The sequence below is a fragment of the Podarcis vaucheri genome, assembly GCF_965113315.1.
Source record: "Podarcis vaucheri genome assembly, chromosome: 12".
Taxonomy (NCBI): Eukaryota; Metazoa; Chordata; class Lepidosauria; order Squamata; family Lacertidae; genus Podarcis; species Podarcis vaucheri.
The window spans coordinates 63,897,191-63,909,343 of NC_138750.1; the positions used below are offsets into that span (position 1 = coordinate 63,897,191).

General features: G+C 51.9%; 1 protein-coding gene across 6 annotated transcripts; it reads right to left on the minus strand.

Moving 5' to 3' along the window:
• Positions 1–3,037: 3,037 nt before the first annotated feature.
• On the minus strand, positions 3,038–11,908 carry LOC309514966 (zinc finger protein 671-like). 6 transcript variants are annotated; one of them, XM_082192512.1, is made up of 4 exons: positions 11,787–11,908; positions 10,590–10,716; positions 6,578–6,691; positions 3,038–4,154 (listed from the first exon to the last, which is right to left on the minus strand). In XM_082192512.1, exons 1-4 carry the CDS (start codon positions 11,808–11,810, stop codon positions 3,145–3,147), a joined length of 1,275 nt encoding a protein of 424 aa, XP_082048638.1. In that variant the 5' UTR covers positions 11,811–11,908; the 3' UTR covers positions 3,038–3,144. The 6 variants fall into 6 exon arrangements, with proteins under 6 accessions (XP_082048638.1, XP_082048637.1, XP_082048635.1 ...); XM_082192511.1 differs by lacking the exon at positions 11,787–11,908 and adding an exon at positions 11,489–11,675; XM_082192509.1 differs by lacking the exon at positions 11,787–11,908 and having other exon boundaries at positions 10,590–11,220.
• Positions 11,909–12,153: the final 245 nt, after the last annotated feature.

Below are 12,153 nucleotides of genomic sequence, written 5' to 3' on the forward strand. Positions count from 1 at the left end.
GGCGATTGGCCCCATTAAGTCCCTGCCCTGCTCAGCTGCCGGCTGGACCACTGCCATGAGCGCTGTGTGGGGCTGCCCTGGAAGCGGAAATTTCTGCTGCTCCAAAGCACAGATTATTCGGTGGGGTTGGTGGTGTAAATCACGCAACAGCCAGTTTGTTTCGGGGTCCCAGTTCAAGCTGCTCAAATTGCCCTTTGAAACAGCGAGTGGTTTATGCCCCACATCCCTGAAAAGCACCTCCTTCCCTAGAGACTCCCTTGGGGGCTGAGGACCGCCACTTATGCACAAACCTAACTGTAGCTGGATGATGATCATGGATCCCCCCCCCCAAAAAAAACCCCCAATACCCTTCATGCCCATTACACAGAATCTATGTTGCAGCCCCAGTTTGGAATGGCAGTTCTGGTTGCCTCGCTCCCAAAGGGATACACTAGAGCTGGAAAAGGTTTCAAAAAAGGCAATTGAAAACATCAGTGGCTCCTTGCAGGGTGAAAGCCGCCTCAGTTCTCAGTTTTGTGTTGCAGCAGAGAAGGAAAAAACACTGTGCGGTCTACTCATATGAAAAGCGGTGCAGGGCCAAAATGTTCAAACCAGGCTCGTTTCAGCATTTGGGGAGGTCAGGCAACGATGCCGCCCTAAAGACTTACTCAATTTTCCTTGGGTTAGAAAGCATCTCAGAATGTTGGGTGTGTGTGTGTGTGTTATGTATTGAAGTTCTCACCCTGGCCAAAAGGAGTATCGTTTATGTAGTTTTCACTCAGGTCCACCTCAGTTACCTTAGGCGGGAAACCCTGGGTTGTTGTTGCTACAATGTTGACAGCCGGCTGCCTATAAAAGGAGGCCGGCTGAGCTGTTGGCTGTTCAGTTCCGTCCAGCTTACAAATAAAGAGCTGCTCTGGAGAAATTGCTGTGTCATCTGCTATGTTCGCCCACAGCTTAACAGGGTGGGCTTACCTTTCAAGACATGGGTGGGGGGCTTTGAAAATAATAATAACAATAATCCCCACTTCTTCGGACAGTAGCTGAGCTGCTCTCGGTAGCATTCTCTCCCGATTTGAGTCAGGAAACCCCCTGGGAATAGGGCTGTCTCTCCTAACACCTGAAAAAGAATTTAGCTGCACGTGGTCCAGGTCTCAACTCCCTCCATCCAGTAAGATGGCCTCGCCTGTCTCTCTATTTTTATGGCACTGGGCCAAGGTAGGGGGACAGGTTTTCTAACACACCTGGGTATTTGATGGGAGGGGCAGGGTCTGTTCCAGGGGTCACCCTCCAAATGCGGCTGGACTACAACCCCCGGACACGGCTGGTGCTGCCGGGACGGAAGTCCAAGAACAGGTTCTCTTCTCCACTGATCTCCTGGAAGAGCTGCAATTCTTTCCATAGCCCTCTTCAAATATCTGAAGGCATAGGAGCCAAGTCCTAGGGGCCAGGGTCCCTTCGGCCCCCCAATAAAATATTCAAGTTTGCACCCCCGTCTGAAGGGCTGTCGCCTGGAAGATGGAGCAAGCCTGCTTTCTACCGCTCCAGAGACCCTTAACCAATGGATCAGCGGTTCTCCACCTGTGGGTCCCCAGTTGTTGGACTACAACTCCCGTCATCCCTAGCTAGCAAGGCCAGAGCTCAGGGATGGTGGGAGTTGTAGTCCAACAACATCTGGGGACCCACAGGTGGAGAACCGCTGGATTAAAATCACAAGAAAGGAGATTCAGACTAAACAGCAGGAAGATCTTTCTGCCGGTGGAACGGTCTCCCTCTGAAAATGGCGGACTCTCCTCCACTGGAGCTTTTTAGACAGAGGTTGGATGGCCATCTGTCAGGGATGCTTTGCTTGAGAGACCTGCATTGCAGGGGGTTGGACTAGATGACCCTGGGTGTCCCAGCTCTTAGGTTTCTACAAAATTGGACCAAGTCTTCCCTTTGGCACTTGGCTCCCGAGCGATCGCAAAATGCATGAGAAACAGTATGTATTTCCTGCAAAAACCTTTGATTCCCAAGTAGGCTAAAGCTATCCAATATTAGAAGCGCTGGCAAAGGCAGCAGTGGGTTCTTTTATTACAGATTTCCTCTGTGATATCACACGTTTTCCCCAAAGGAGCAAAAAGGCACCAAGAGGCCCCTTGGAGGATGTGCAATAACCCTCCACAGCTGCCCAGAACACTCGCCTTGGAAGGATGACGTTGCAATACACCTTGGGGTGCATAAAGAGGAAATGTGATCACCCCTGGAGGTTTTTGGTGGGCACAAGGCTCCCTGCATCTCTGGACCCCACCTTCCCCCCACCAGGCCCCACCCAGCCCCCCAAGGACCTCAGGTGAACATGCAAGGTGGTGTGATATTGTGCTCCAGAGTGTCGGCCTGGGACCTGGGAGAGAGCAGGGTTCAAATCCGGCCACTTGGCCATGGAGCTCCCTGGGCATGACCTTGGCAGCCAGTCCCTGCCTTCTCTCATCCTGAGCCACTTCACAGAGGAGAACCCTGAGCTTGGAACGAAGGCGGGAAGCCGAATGCCACCACATCAGCAAAAATGTTGATTGCACAAAATTGGAAGGCTGGAGAAGTACCAGCTAAAGAACAATGGCAAGAGAAGTTGATGAACTGTGCAGAACTGGCAAAAATGACAGACAGATTAAGAGAAAGAGACAACAGTGAAAAAGAATGGGAACCATATTTGGAGAAACAAAGAAAGTCAATAGACTTGCTGGCAGGATCTAAATAAACATTTACATTATTAGTATTAGAAAATGTTTAGAAGATGGTGAAATATTATAGTGTATTTACTTCTATTTTTTGTTTTTAGGCTGGATGTTATGTTATTAATATTTTTTTCTCTTAGGAGACAGCAAAGTGGGTGAAAAGAGAAACAAACCAGAAGCGGAGGTTGGGGGAAGCCCTGGAAGGGAGGGAGGATTATATAGAAAATGTTAAGAATTGGAGATGTATGTAATGAATGAAAAAGAAAAATGAATATTTTTTAATATATTTTTTTTAAAGAAGAAGGTGGGAGGCAGAGACAACAAACAAAACAAACCAGTCAAGGTGCGTTTTTGAAAAACAAATTTATGACAAGTCCGAGATAATGGAGAGAGAGAGAGAGAAGAGATTCCCAGAGTCTGGCTTGCTCCACCTACAGGCAGAACGGGGGCATTATGCCTCGCCCTCCTCCTTGACCCCGTCCTCCTCCGGCCGCCCGTTGTGGTGGCTCTGGTGCTGGAGGAGCTTCTCCCGCGAGCGGAAGCAGCCGCCGCACTGCTGGCAGGCGAAAGTCTTGCCGCGGAGGTGCATCTTGCTGTGAGCCACAAGGGCGACGTTGGTGGGGAAAGCGCGCCCGCACTCGGAGCAGGCGAAGGGCAGGTCGCCGGTGTGCAGACGCTGGTGGGTCAGGAGGTTCCCGCGGCGGCTGAAGCTCTTCCCGCAGTCTGGGCAGCGGTGGCCCTCCTCCTGGGCGTGCGCCCGCTGGTGCAGCCGCAGGCCCTCCTTCCAGCTGAAGGTCTCCGGGCACAAGGCGCAGGCGAAGGGTCGGCGCTCCTCGTGGTGCGCTGCCAGGTGCTGCTTGAGCTCCACCTCCCCGCCCACGGCCTCCCCACACTCAGGGCAGTCACGGCCCGCCCTCCCAGCATGCTCCACTGCCTCGTGGGCCAGCAGGTGGGCCTTGCGCTGGAAGACCTCGCCACAAGTGCCACAAGGGTAGAGTTCCTTGGCCGCGTGGCTGGCCCGGTGGCGCAGGAGGTCCCCCTTGAGGCAGAAGCGGAGGCCGCAGGGGGCGCAGGCAAGCTGAGCCTTCGCCCGGTGCTTCTTGTGGGTCAGGAGGTTGAGGCGGTAGAGGAAGAGCTTCCCGCAGGAAGAGCAGGCGAAGGGACCCTTCTGCTCCTGGTGGGTGGCCTGGTGGTCCGCCAGGGAGCCTCCGTCCTCAAAGCTCCTCCCGCACTCGCCACAGATCAGCAGCTGGGGCTCCGGCAGCGCGCCCGTCTCCAGAGGCCCCTCTTGGGCGAGGCTCCGGATGTTTGTCAGCTCCACCTGGCACCATGTGGGACACAGCTCTTGGAGGGCAAGGAACTGGGGTCCCGAAAGGGACCAGGGAGGGGAGGCAGGTGGGTTCCAGTCCCCCCTCGGCTCCTCCTTCATCACCAACTCCGGCCAGCTCATCCTCGACTCTCCTGCGGGAAGAAGGAGGAGAAGGTACAAAACCCAAGTCTGGGAATGGAGTCGAAGACATAAACCTACATAAGGAGAACCTGCTGGATCAGGCCGCCGCATACCCTCCAAGTGTCCTGGTTCTCCAGGAACAGTCCCAGAGTTACAGAAGCTGTCCCAGATTCTGATTTGATCCTAAAATGTCCTGTTTTCCCTTTTTCCACCAGCTCAAAAAGTGGTGTGTGTAGGTGCAAAAATAGAATTCTGTTTATACCAATAATAAAAGCCCTGCACTGAATGAAGGGTGAAGTTGGCATAAGAAACCCTCCCTACAATTTTGAAGGAAAAGGCCACCAAACTACTTTAAATTCTTTCACTGCGTTGCTTCCGCAGCCAGACATTTCGGAGGAAACGCAGGGAGTGTTTATTCCTTCGGAACTGCTCTGTTTACTCAGAAGTAATCCCACTGTTTTTAATGGAGCTGACTCCCAGGTAATGGGGTCAAGACTGGGCATCCTTACACTGCAATCCCATTGAGTTCAGTAAGATTTACTCTCTGGTATGTTCCTGAATATTCCCAGTGTTTCAATGATGATGATGATGATTTTCCTGACGGGCTTTTCTTTATTCCATTGATCTGTGGAAGGTGTTGTAAATGATCCCTTCCCCTGCACATGTTTTTTTTACAACACTCCTGCGAGGGAGGTGAGGTTGTCCTTGGTTCAAGGTGACCGATGCCTCTGAGTCAAGGATGACGCCTGGGTGCGTCACCAGATCAAACGCAGGAGAAGGCTTCCTGCCGCAGAACGGAATGTCCCTCTTTCCCTGGAGAAAGGTTGGAGGGTGGAACATTGGCCTATCCAGCCCAGCACTCTGGCTGCTTTTCCAACGCAACGATTTGATTCATTGGAGGGTTTTACAAGAGAGGTTGGTTGCCAAAATGAAGCAAAATGAGCACCTGCGTAGGACATCAAGGGAAAGGGAGGCACCATGGAAAATTTCCCCTGCCAGATTTCTAACATCAATGGTCACAAATTGCTCAGTGGAGCCTTAGCGTTCTCACTTGAAGCCTATTAAAAATCCCAACAGAAGCAACTCTGCCACAGGGCAGGCCGGGTGCCTAGATCTCTACTAAGTATAGAAGCAGGTATGTGACCGAAGATTAGTTTTCGGGATCTGAGCAATTAGAAAAAGGAAGAGATTTTTTTCCAAATATAAATAAAGCGGAATCAGGGGTCAGCAACCTTTTTCAGCCATGGGCCGGTCCACCATCCCTCAGACCTTCTGGGGGGCCAGACTATATTTTGGGGAAAAAATAATGAAGGAATTCCTATGCACCACAGAGATGCATTTTAAATAAAAGCACACATTCTACTCATGTAAAAACACGATGATTCCCAGACCATCCACAGGCCAGATTGAGAAGGTGATTGGGCCACATTGGCCCTTGGGTCTTAGCTTGCTTACCCCTGGTGGAAGTATAGCAAAACAAACATTGTTTTTCATCCTATTGTAGGTTTTGTTTCATTTTGAAAAATAGAGTTTTATTTTACAGTTTATTATCATTTGTAAGTTGAATGAGATCTGTATGGGGGCTCCCAGGTACGCAGCCTGGGGGTCATTTTGACTCACAGCTGTCCATGGAAGCGCAGGTCAATTCTGCATCCAGGGCAGCTGTCTGCCAGCCTTATCTGGTACGCCGGCTGACACCCTTCCTGCCCGTGGACTGTCTCACCAGAGTGGTGCATGCTCTGGTTATCTCCCGCTTGAACTACTGCAATGTGCTCTATGTGGGGCTACCTTTGAAGGTGACCCAGAAACTGCAACTAATCCAGAATGCGGCAGCTAAACTGGTGACTGGGAGCGGCCGCCAAGACCATATAACACCGGTCTTGAAAGACCTACATTGGCTCCCAGTACATTTCCAAGCATAATTCAAAGTGTTGGTGCTGACCTTGAAAGCCCTAAACGGCCTCGGTCCTGTATACCTGAAGGAGCATCTCCATCCCCATCGTTCTGCCCAGACACTGAGCTCCAGCTCTGAGGAACTTCTGGTGGTTCCCTCCCTGTGAGAAGTGAGCTTACAGGGAACCAGTCAGGCCTTCTCTGTAGTGGCGTCCACCATGTGGAACGCCTTCGCATCAGATGTCAAGGAAATAAGCAACTATTTGACTTTTAGAAGACATCTGAAATCAGCCCTGTTTAGGGAAGTCTTTAATGTTTGATGTTTTATCGTGTTTTTAATATTTTGTTGGGAGCTGCCCAGAGTAGTGGGAGCAACCCAGTCAGATGGGTATAAATAAATTATTATTATTATGGCCTCTAAATTCTGAATCTGGCCCTCTTGGTTGGACATCTGTCTCAGGGATTCTTCAGCTGAGATTCCTTCTTTGCAGGTACCCCGGGGGTCCCTTCTAGCAGCACAATTCTAGGATTCTATACTCACCAGAACTGGCACTCCCCTGAGTTTCTCTGCACCCTTGCCCAGGGCGACCCACAATGCCGGGCTCTTCCCCTCGCTCAATCCGGGACAGAAGCTCCGGTCTGGGAGGAACAGCTCCTGTGTGCAGACAGACAGCAAAGAAAGGTCAGCCTTTGATAGCAGCAGGAGAATGGACAAAAGGAAACCCTGCCTTTCCGGGGGGCAGGAGCTCCTGGCATGGGCAGGCTTGGGTCCTTCAAATTCCAGGGCCACCCTGTGCGAAGCCAGAATCTGGAGCCCCCTTCCTCTCGCCTTCCATTCTGCTGCACTCACTACATCATAGCTGTGATGCCCTGCAGTGCCCCAGAGGGACAGAACCAGTCGCTCTGCCCTCCGTTCGCCTCTGAGGCAGGGCAGGTTTTCCACCTTAAGTGCGTGCACTTAAAGACAGCCTTTGTCAGCCTGGTGCTGTCCAGGCACTGTGGACTACACCTCCCAGTAGCCACCGCCAGGAAGACCTGAACAGAAGAGTCCTCCTTGGGACTGGCAGTGGAATTCTCTCCTGCGCATACTTTCCCTGCACAGACAGTATCCAGAAAACTGCACCTGTGCACACTCCGGTTTCTCCTTAAATATAGTTGTACCTTGGATCCCGAACACCTTACAACTCGAACGTTTTGGCTCCCAAACGCCGCAAACCCAGAAGTGAGTGTTCCGGTTTGCGCAGGCTCTTTGGAACCCGAACATCTGACGCAGCTTCCAATTGGAGCTTCCTGCAGCCAATCGGAAGCTGCACCTTGGTTTCTGAATGTTTTCGGAATTTGAACCAACTACCGGAACAGATTCCGTCCAACTTCTGAGGTACCACTTTACATCTGTTTTGAACATCAGGCCCCAAAACCTCTTGCAGGAATCTCAGCTCCAATAGCTATAAGGCCGTTGACTTATCTCACTCTTTTCAGATGTTATTTCCTTCAACGCCCAGGTTCCTCCTCCATCTGCTATTCCCATTTTCCAGATGGGCAAGTGAGGATGTGGGGTTTGCACTTTGCCCCGTAAGGGACTTCCTCCCATGTTCCTTGTTCATAAGGCAGCCAGTGTGGAGCAGTGGGTAGAGCATCAGACTGGGGGCCCTGGAGACAGAGACCAGGCTTCAAATTCCCACTCAGCCATGAAGCTCAATGTGACCTTGGGCCAGTTACTCTCTCTCAGCCTCACACTGGAGCACATTTATACAAAATATAGCAAGGTTAAAAATAAATATATATCTATTTGGATAATAATATCTATATATTGGGACGCGGGTGGCGCTGTGGGCTAAAGCCTCAACGCCTAGGGCTTGCCGATCGAAAGGTCGGCGGTTCAAATCCCCGCGGCGGGGTGCGCTCCCACTGCTCGGTCCCAGCGCCTGCCCACCTAGCAGTTCGAAAGCACCCCCGGGGGCAAGTAGATAAATAGGTACCGCTTACCAGCGGGAAGGTAAACGGCGTTCCGTTTGCGGCTCTGGCTCGCCAGAGCAGCGATGTCACGCTGGCCACGTGACCCGGAAGTGTCCCCGGACAGCGCTGGCCCCCGGCCAATAGATGTGAGATGGGCGCACAAACCCCACAGTCTGTCAAGACTGGCCCGCTCGGGCAGGGGTACCTTTACCTTTACCTATCTATATATTAGATTAAACTCTATGGAATTGTAACTGTGAATCTTATAGTGATGTAGTATCCCTGTCTCCTTTTTATGTCAAAATAAAAAAATTCCTTCCAGTAGCACCTTAAAGACCAACTAAGTTAGTTCTTGGTATGAGCTTTCGTGTGCATGCACACTTCTTCAGATACACTGAAACAGAAGTTGCCAGATCCTTCTATATAGTGAGAAGGTCGGGAGGGGTATTACTCAGAAGGGCGGTGGGAATGTTCTCATGTTTATTTTTACTCTGTGTTGTTTAAGTGTTGTTAAAAATAACAATAAAATGTATGTAATTAGCAAATAAAAACAGAGTATGGCCCCTTTGTTTTTGTTTTTTTTAAAAACCTACAGCACCTGGAGCTCCTTGAAGAAAAAGTTGGGGTACAAATGCAACAGCTTGAAATAAATAGATTCGTCACGCTGGTAATAGGCCGAGATCACAAATCACCCCAACCAGGGAAATATTCCAGAAGAGGAGAGGCCCCAACTGGGATGCAGTAAATTGCAAAATCCATGACTGCTGCTTTTTAAACACACATCTCCACATTTCCATCCCTGGGGAAAGGGGCGGAGTCTCCCTTGCTGGAGGCTTTTGAGCAAAGCTTCGATTGTCTCTTCTCAGGCAGGCCTCAGCAGTGGGTCTTACGCATCAATGGGCATTACTCTGAGCATTAACATTTTCCATGTCTGCATTCATATCCCATGGTCCACCCCCACCCCACCCCCACTGTTAATCCCTGGGTTAAAAGGTTGTGGCTGGCTCCAACATCACCAGGGAGAGCTTCAAGGCCCGGTGGGGATTCAAACCCAGGCCCTTGTCCGACACTCTAAGCACTGCTCCACCCTGGCTTCCTAGAGTGCCTGCTATGGGGCAGCTTTATAAATTTAGGTAAATAAATACAGTTGTACCTTGGATCCCGAACGCCTTGCGACTCGAACATCACAAACCCAGAAGTGAGTGTTCAGGTTTGCGAAGGCTCTTTGGAACCCGAACATCCGACGCAGCTTCCTCCTGCAGCCAATCGGAGGCGGCGCTTTGGTTTCCAAACATTTTGGAAGTCAAACAGACTTTTGGAACGGATTCCGTTTGGCTTCCAAGGTACGACTGTATGGGGAAAGCAAAATGTCTCTTAGAGAAGGATCGGAAATAATTTCCTCGAAGCGTGAATTTGTTTTACGCTCAGTGTTTTAATGGGTTGTAAAACCGCTTTGAGGTTGTTTTTCTTTCAAATATAAAGCGGTATAAAAATTAAATGAAGAATAATAATAATAATAGATTTCTCCAAATCTCTTTTCTGATGAGAGCAGCTTTTGCATCTCATCTGGAAACCAAGGACCCAGAGTCTGGAGGAAGAATGGGGAGGCACACAATGCCCGATGCTTGAAGTCCAATGTGAAGTTTCCACAGTCTGTGTTGATTTGGGGAGCCATATCATCAGCTGGTGTTGGTCCACTGTGCTTCATTAAGTCCAGGGCAACACAGCAGTCTACTGGGAGATTTTGGAGCACTTCATGCTTCCTTCCGCAGATGAGTTTTATGGGGATGCTGACTTCATTTTCCAGCAGGACTTTGGCAGCTGCCCACACTGCCAAAAGTACCAAAACCTGGTTCAATGCCCACGGGATTACTGCGCTTGATTGGCCAGCAAACTCGCCTGACCTGAACCCCATAGAGAATCTATGGGGCATTGCCAAGAGAAAGATGAGAGACATGAGACCGAGCAATGCCGAAGAGTTGAAGGCTGCTATTGAAGCTTCCTGGTCTTCCATAACACCTCAGCAGTGCCACAGGCTGATAGCATCCATGCCACGCCGCACTGAGGCAGTAATTGATGCAAAGGGGCCCAAACCAAGCACTGAGTACCTGTGCATGCTTCTACTTCTCAGAGGTCCAATATTGCTCTATGTGCAGTCCTTGTTTTGCTGATTTAATTTAATATTCTAATTTTCTGAGATTGTTAATTTGGGGTTTTCATCAGCAGTACACCATGCTCATCACAATTATAACAAAATTAGGCTTGACATATCTCGCTTTACATTTCATGAGTCTATCTCATATACTAGCTTCATCTTTTAAGTTGAATTACGGAAATAAATGAACTTTTCCATGATATCCTAATTTTCCGAGTTTCACCTGTATCTGAGTTTCTAACGCTGGCCGCAGTGGCGTAGCGTGGGGGGTGCAGGGGGGGCCGGCCGCACCGGGCACAACATCTGGGGGTTAGGGTTAGGGGGCGCAAATCCACGGGTTAGGGGGTGCAAATTACTTGCCTTGCCCCGGGTGCTGACAACCCACGCTACGCCACTGGCTGGCCGTGGGGCCCTGAAGATGCTTTGCCCCCAAGATGCTCACCCAGTGAAGCCACCAGCTCAAAGTTGCCCTGCATGACATCATAGTAGAGGTCCCTCTGCCAGTCCGTCAGCAGGGGCCACTCCTCTGGGGAGAAATAGACGGCCACGTCCTCAAAGGTCACTGGAAGCTGAGAGAAAGAAAGAAAAGGGGGACCGGACTCCTTAGAGAAATCTCTTCCCATCGCGTGACACGAGGGGGGTTCACGGACCCCCTGGAACTGTGGTGCCTCTTGGCACAACCCCTGTAGATCAAAGAACTGTACAGTTGGAAGGGACCCTGAGGGTCATCCAGACCAACCCGCTGCAAGGCAGGAATCTCAACAAGCAGGCAGGGATGGCCCCCCAACCTCTGCTTAAAAGCCCCCAAGGAAGGGGAGTCCGCCACCTCCAAGGGAGCCCCTTCTGGTCTGGCCTTCAAAAAGGTTTAGTCAGAATCTCCTCCCGTGTAACTGGATTCTGGACCCTGCCTTGTTTTCCGTGCTGGGCTTCGGCCCCAGAGCAAGGGAAGCAACAGTGAACAAGAGGGGCCAGTGATAAATGAAATGGTCTCCTGAGCATGGGCAGAGCGGCTTTCCCCATAGATTAGGAGCCCAGAGCTCAGACAGGCCTCAATCTCAGTAACTCCCTTGGCAAAATAAGAAAATTCCTTCCAGTAGCACCTTAAAGACCAACTAAGTTAGTTCTTGGTATGAGCTTTCGTGTGCATGCTTGGTATGAGCTTTCGTGGTATCTGAAGAAGTGTGCATGCACACGAAAGCTCATACCAAGAACTAACTTAGTTGGTCTTTAAGGTGCTACTGGAAGGAATTTTCTTATTTTGACTATGGCAGACCAACACGGCTACCTATCTGTAACTGGTCCCTTGGCAAAGAAATCCATCTATCCTGGAGTGGGGCTTACCTGGTCACCCCCCAATATTTTAATCCATTTGGCACCCCTGCTGCCCCCCAACAGAAGCTCGCCCGCTCTCCACCGGAGGAGCCGCTGGAGCGCCACGGCCCATCTGGATCAAGGCCCTCGGGCCCCGCCGCAGAGGGGGTCCCCCTTCCCTTCCCCCCGCGGGCGCCCCCTCGGCTCCCGCATCCCCGAGCGCAGCCTCCCGGGGCTCGGAGGCTCTCCAGCAGCGGCAACGCCTCCCGGGCCGGGCGCGGTCCCTGGACGCCCTGGACGTGCGCCTCCCCTCGAGGGCTGCCGGTACCTGGCGCCCCGCCGGCGCCGCCATCCCCGGCCAGGCTGGGCGGCCGCAGCCGCGTAGCCTCCGCTTCCGCCGGTCGGAGTGCAAAGGGCGCTCGGGGAGGCGCTGCGAGCCGGCGCCGCCTTTTTATCCCGCCCCGTCGAGCCGGGGCCAGGCGGAGACTCCCAGCTCCGCGCCCTGCGCCCCTCCGCGCCCTCCCCTACCTGCCGGGGTGCCGGGAGAGGCGGCGACGGGACGGCGCCCCGCGCCCCCCCCCAAAGCGCCTTCCTTCCCGTCCCCGCCGTCCAGGCTCCCGGGGCGCACGGCGAGCCGGAATGCAGCCTCCCTCTCCCGGAGCCGGAGCTGAGCCTCGCCGCCTCTCCAAATCGAG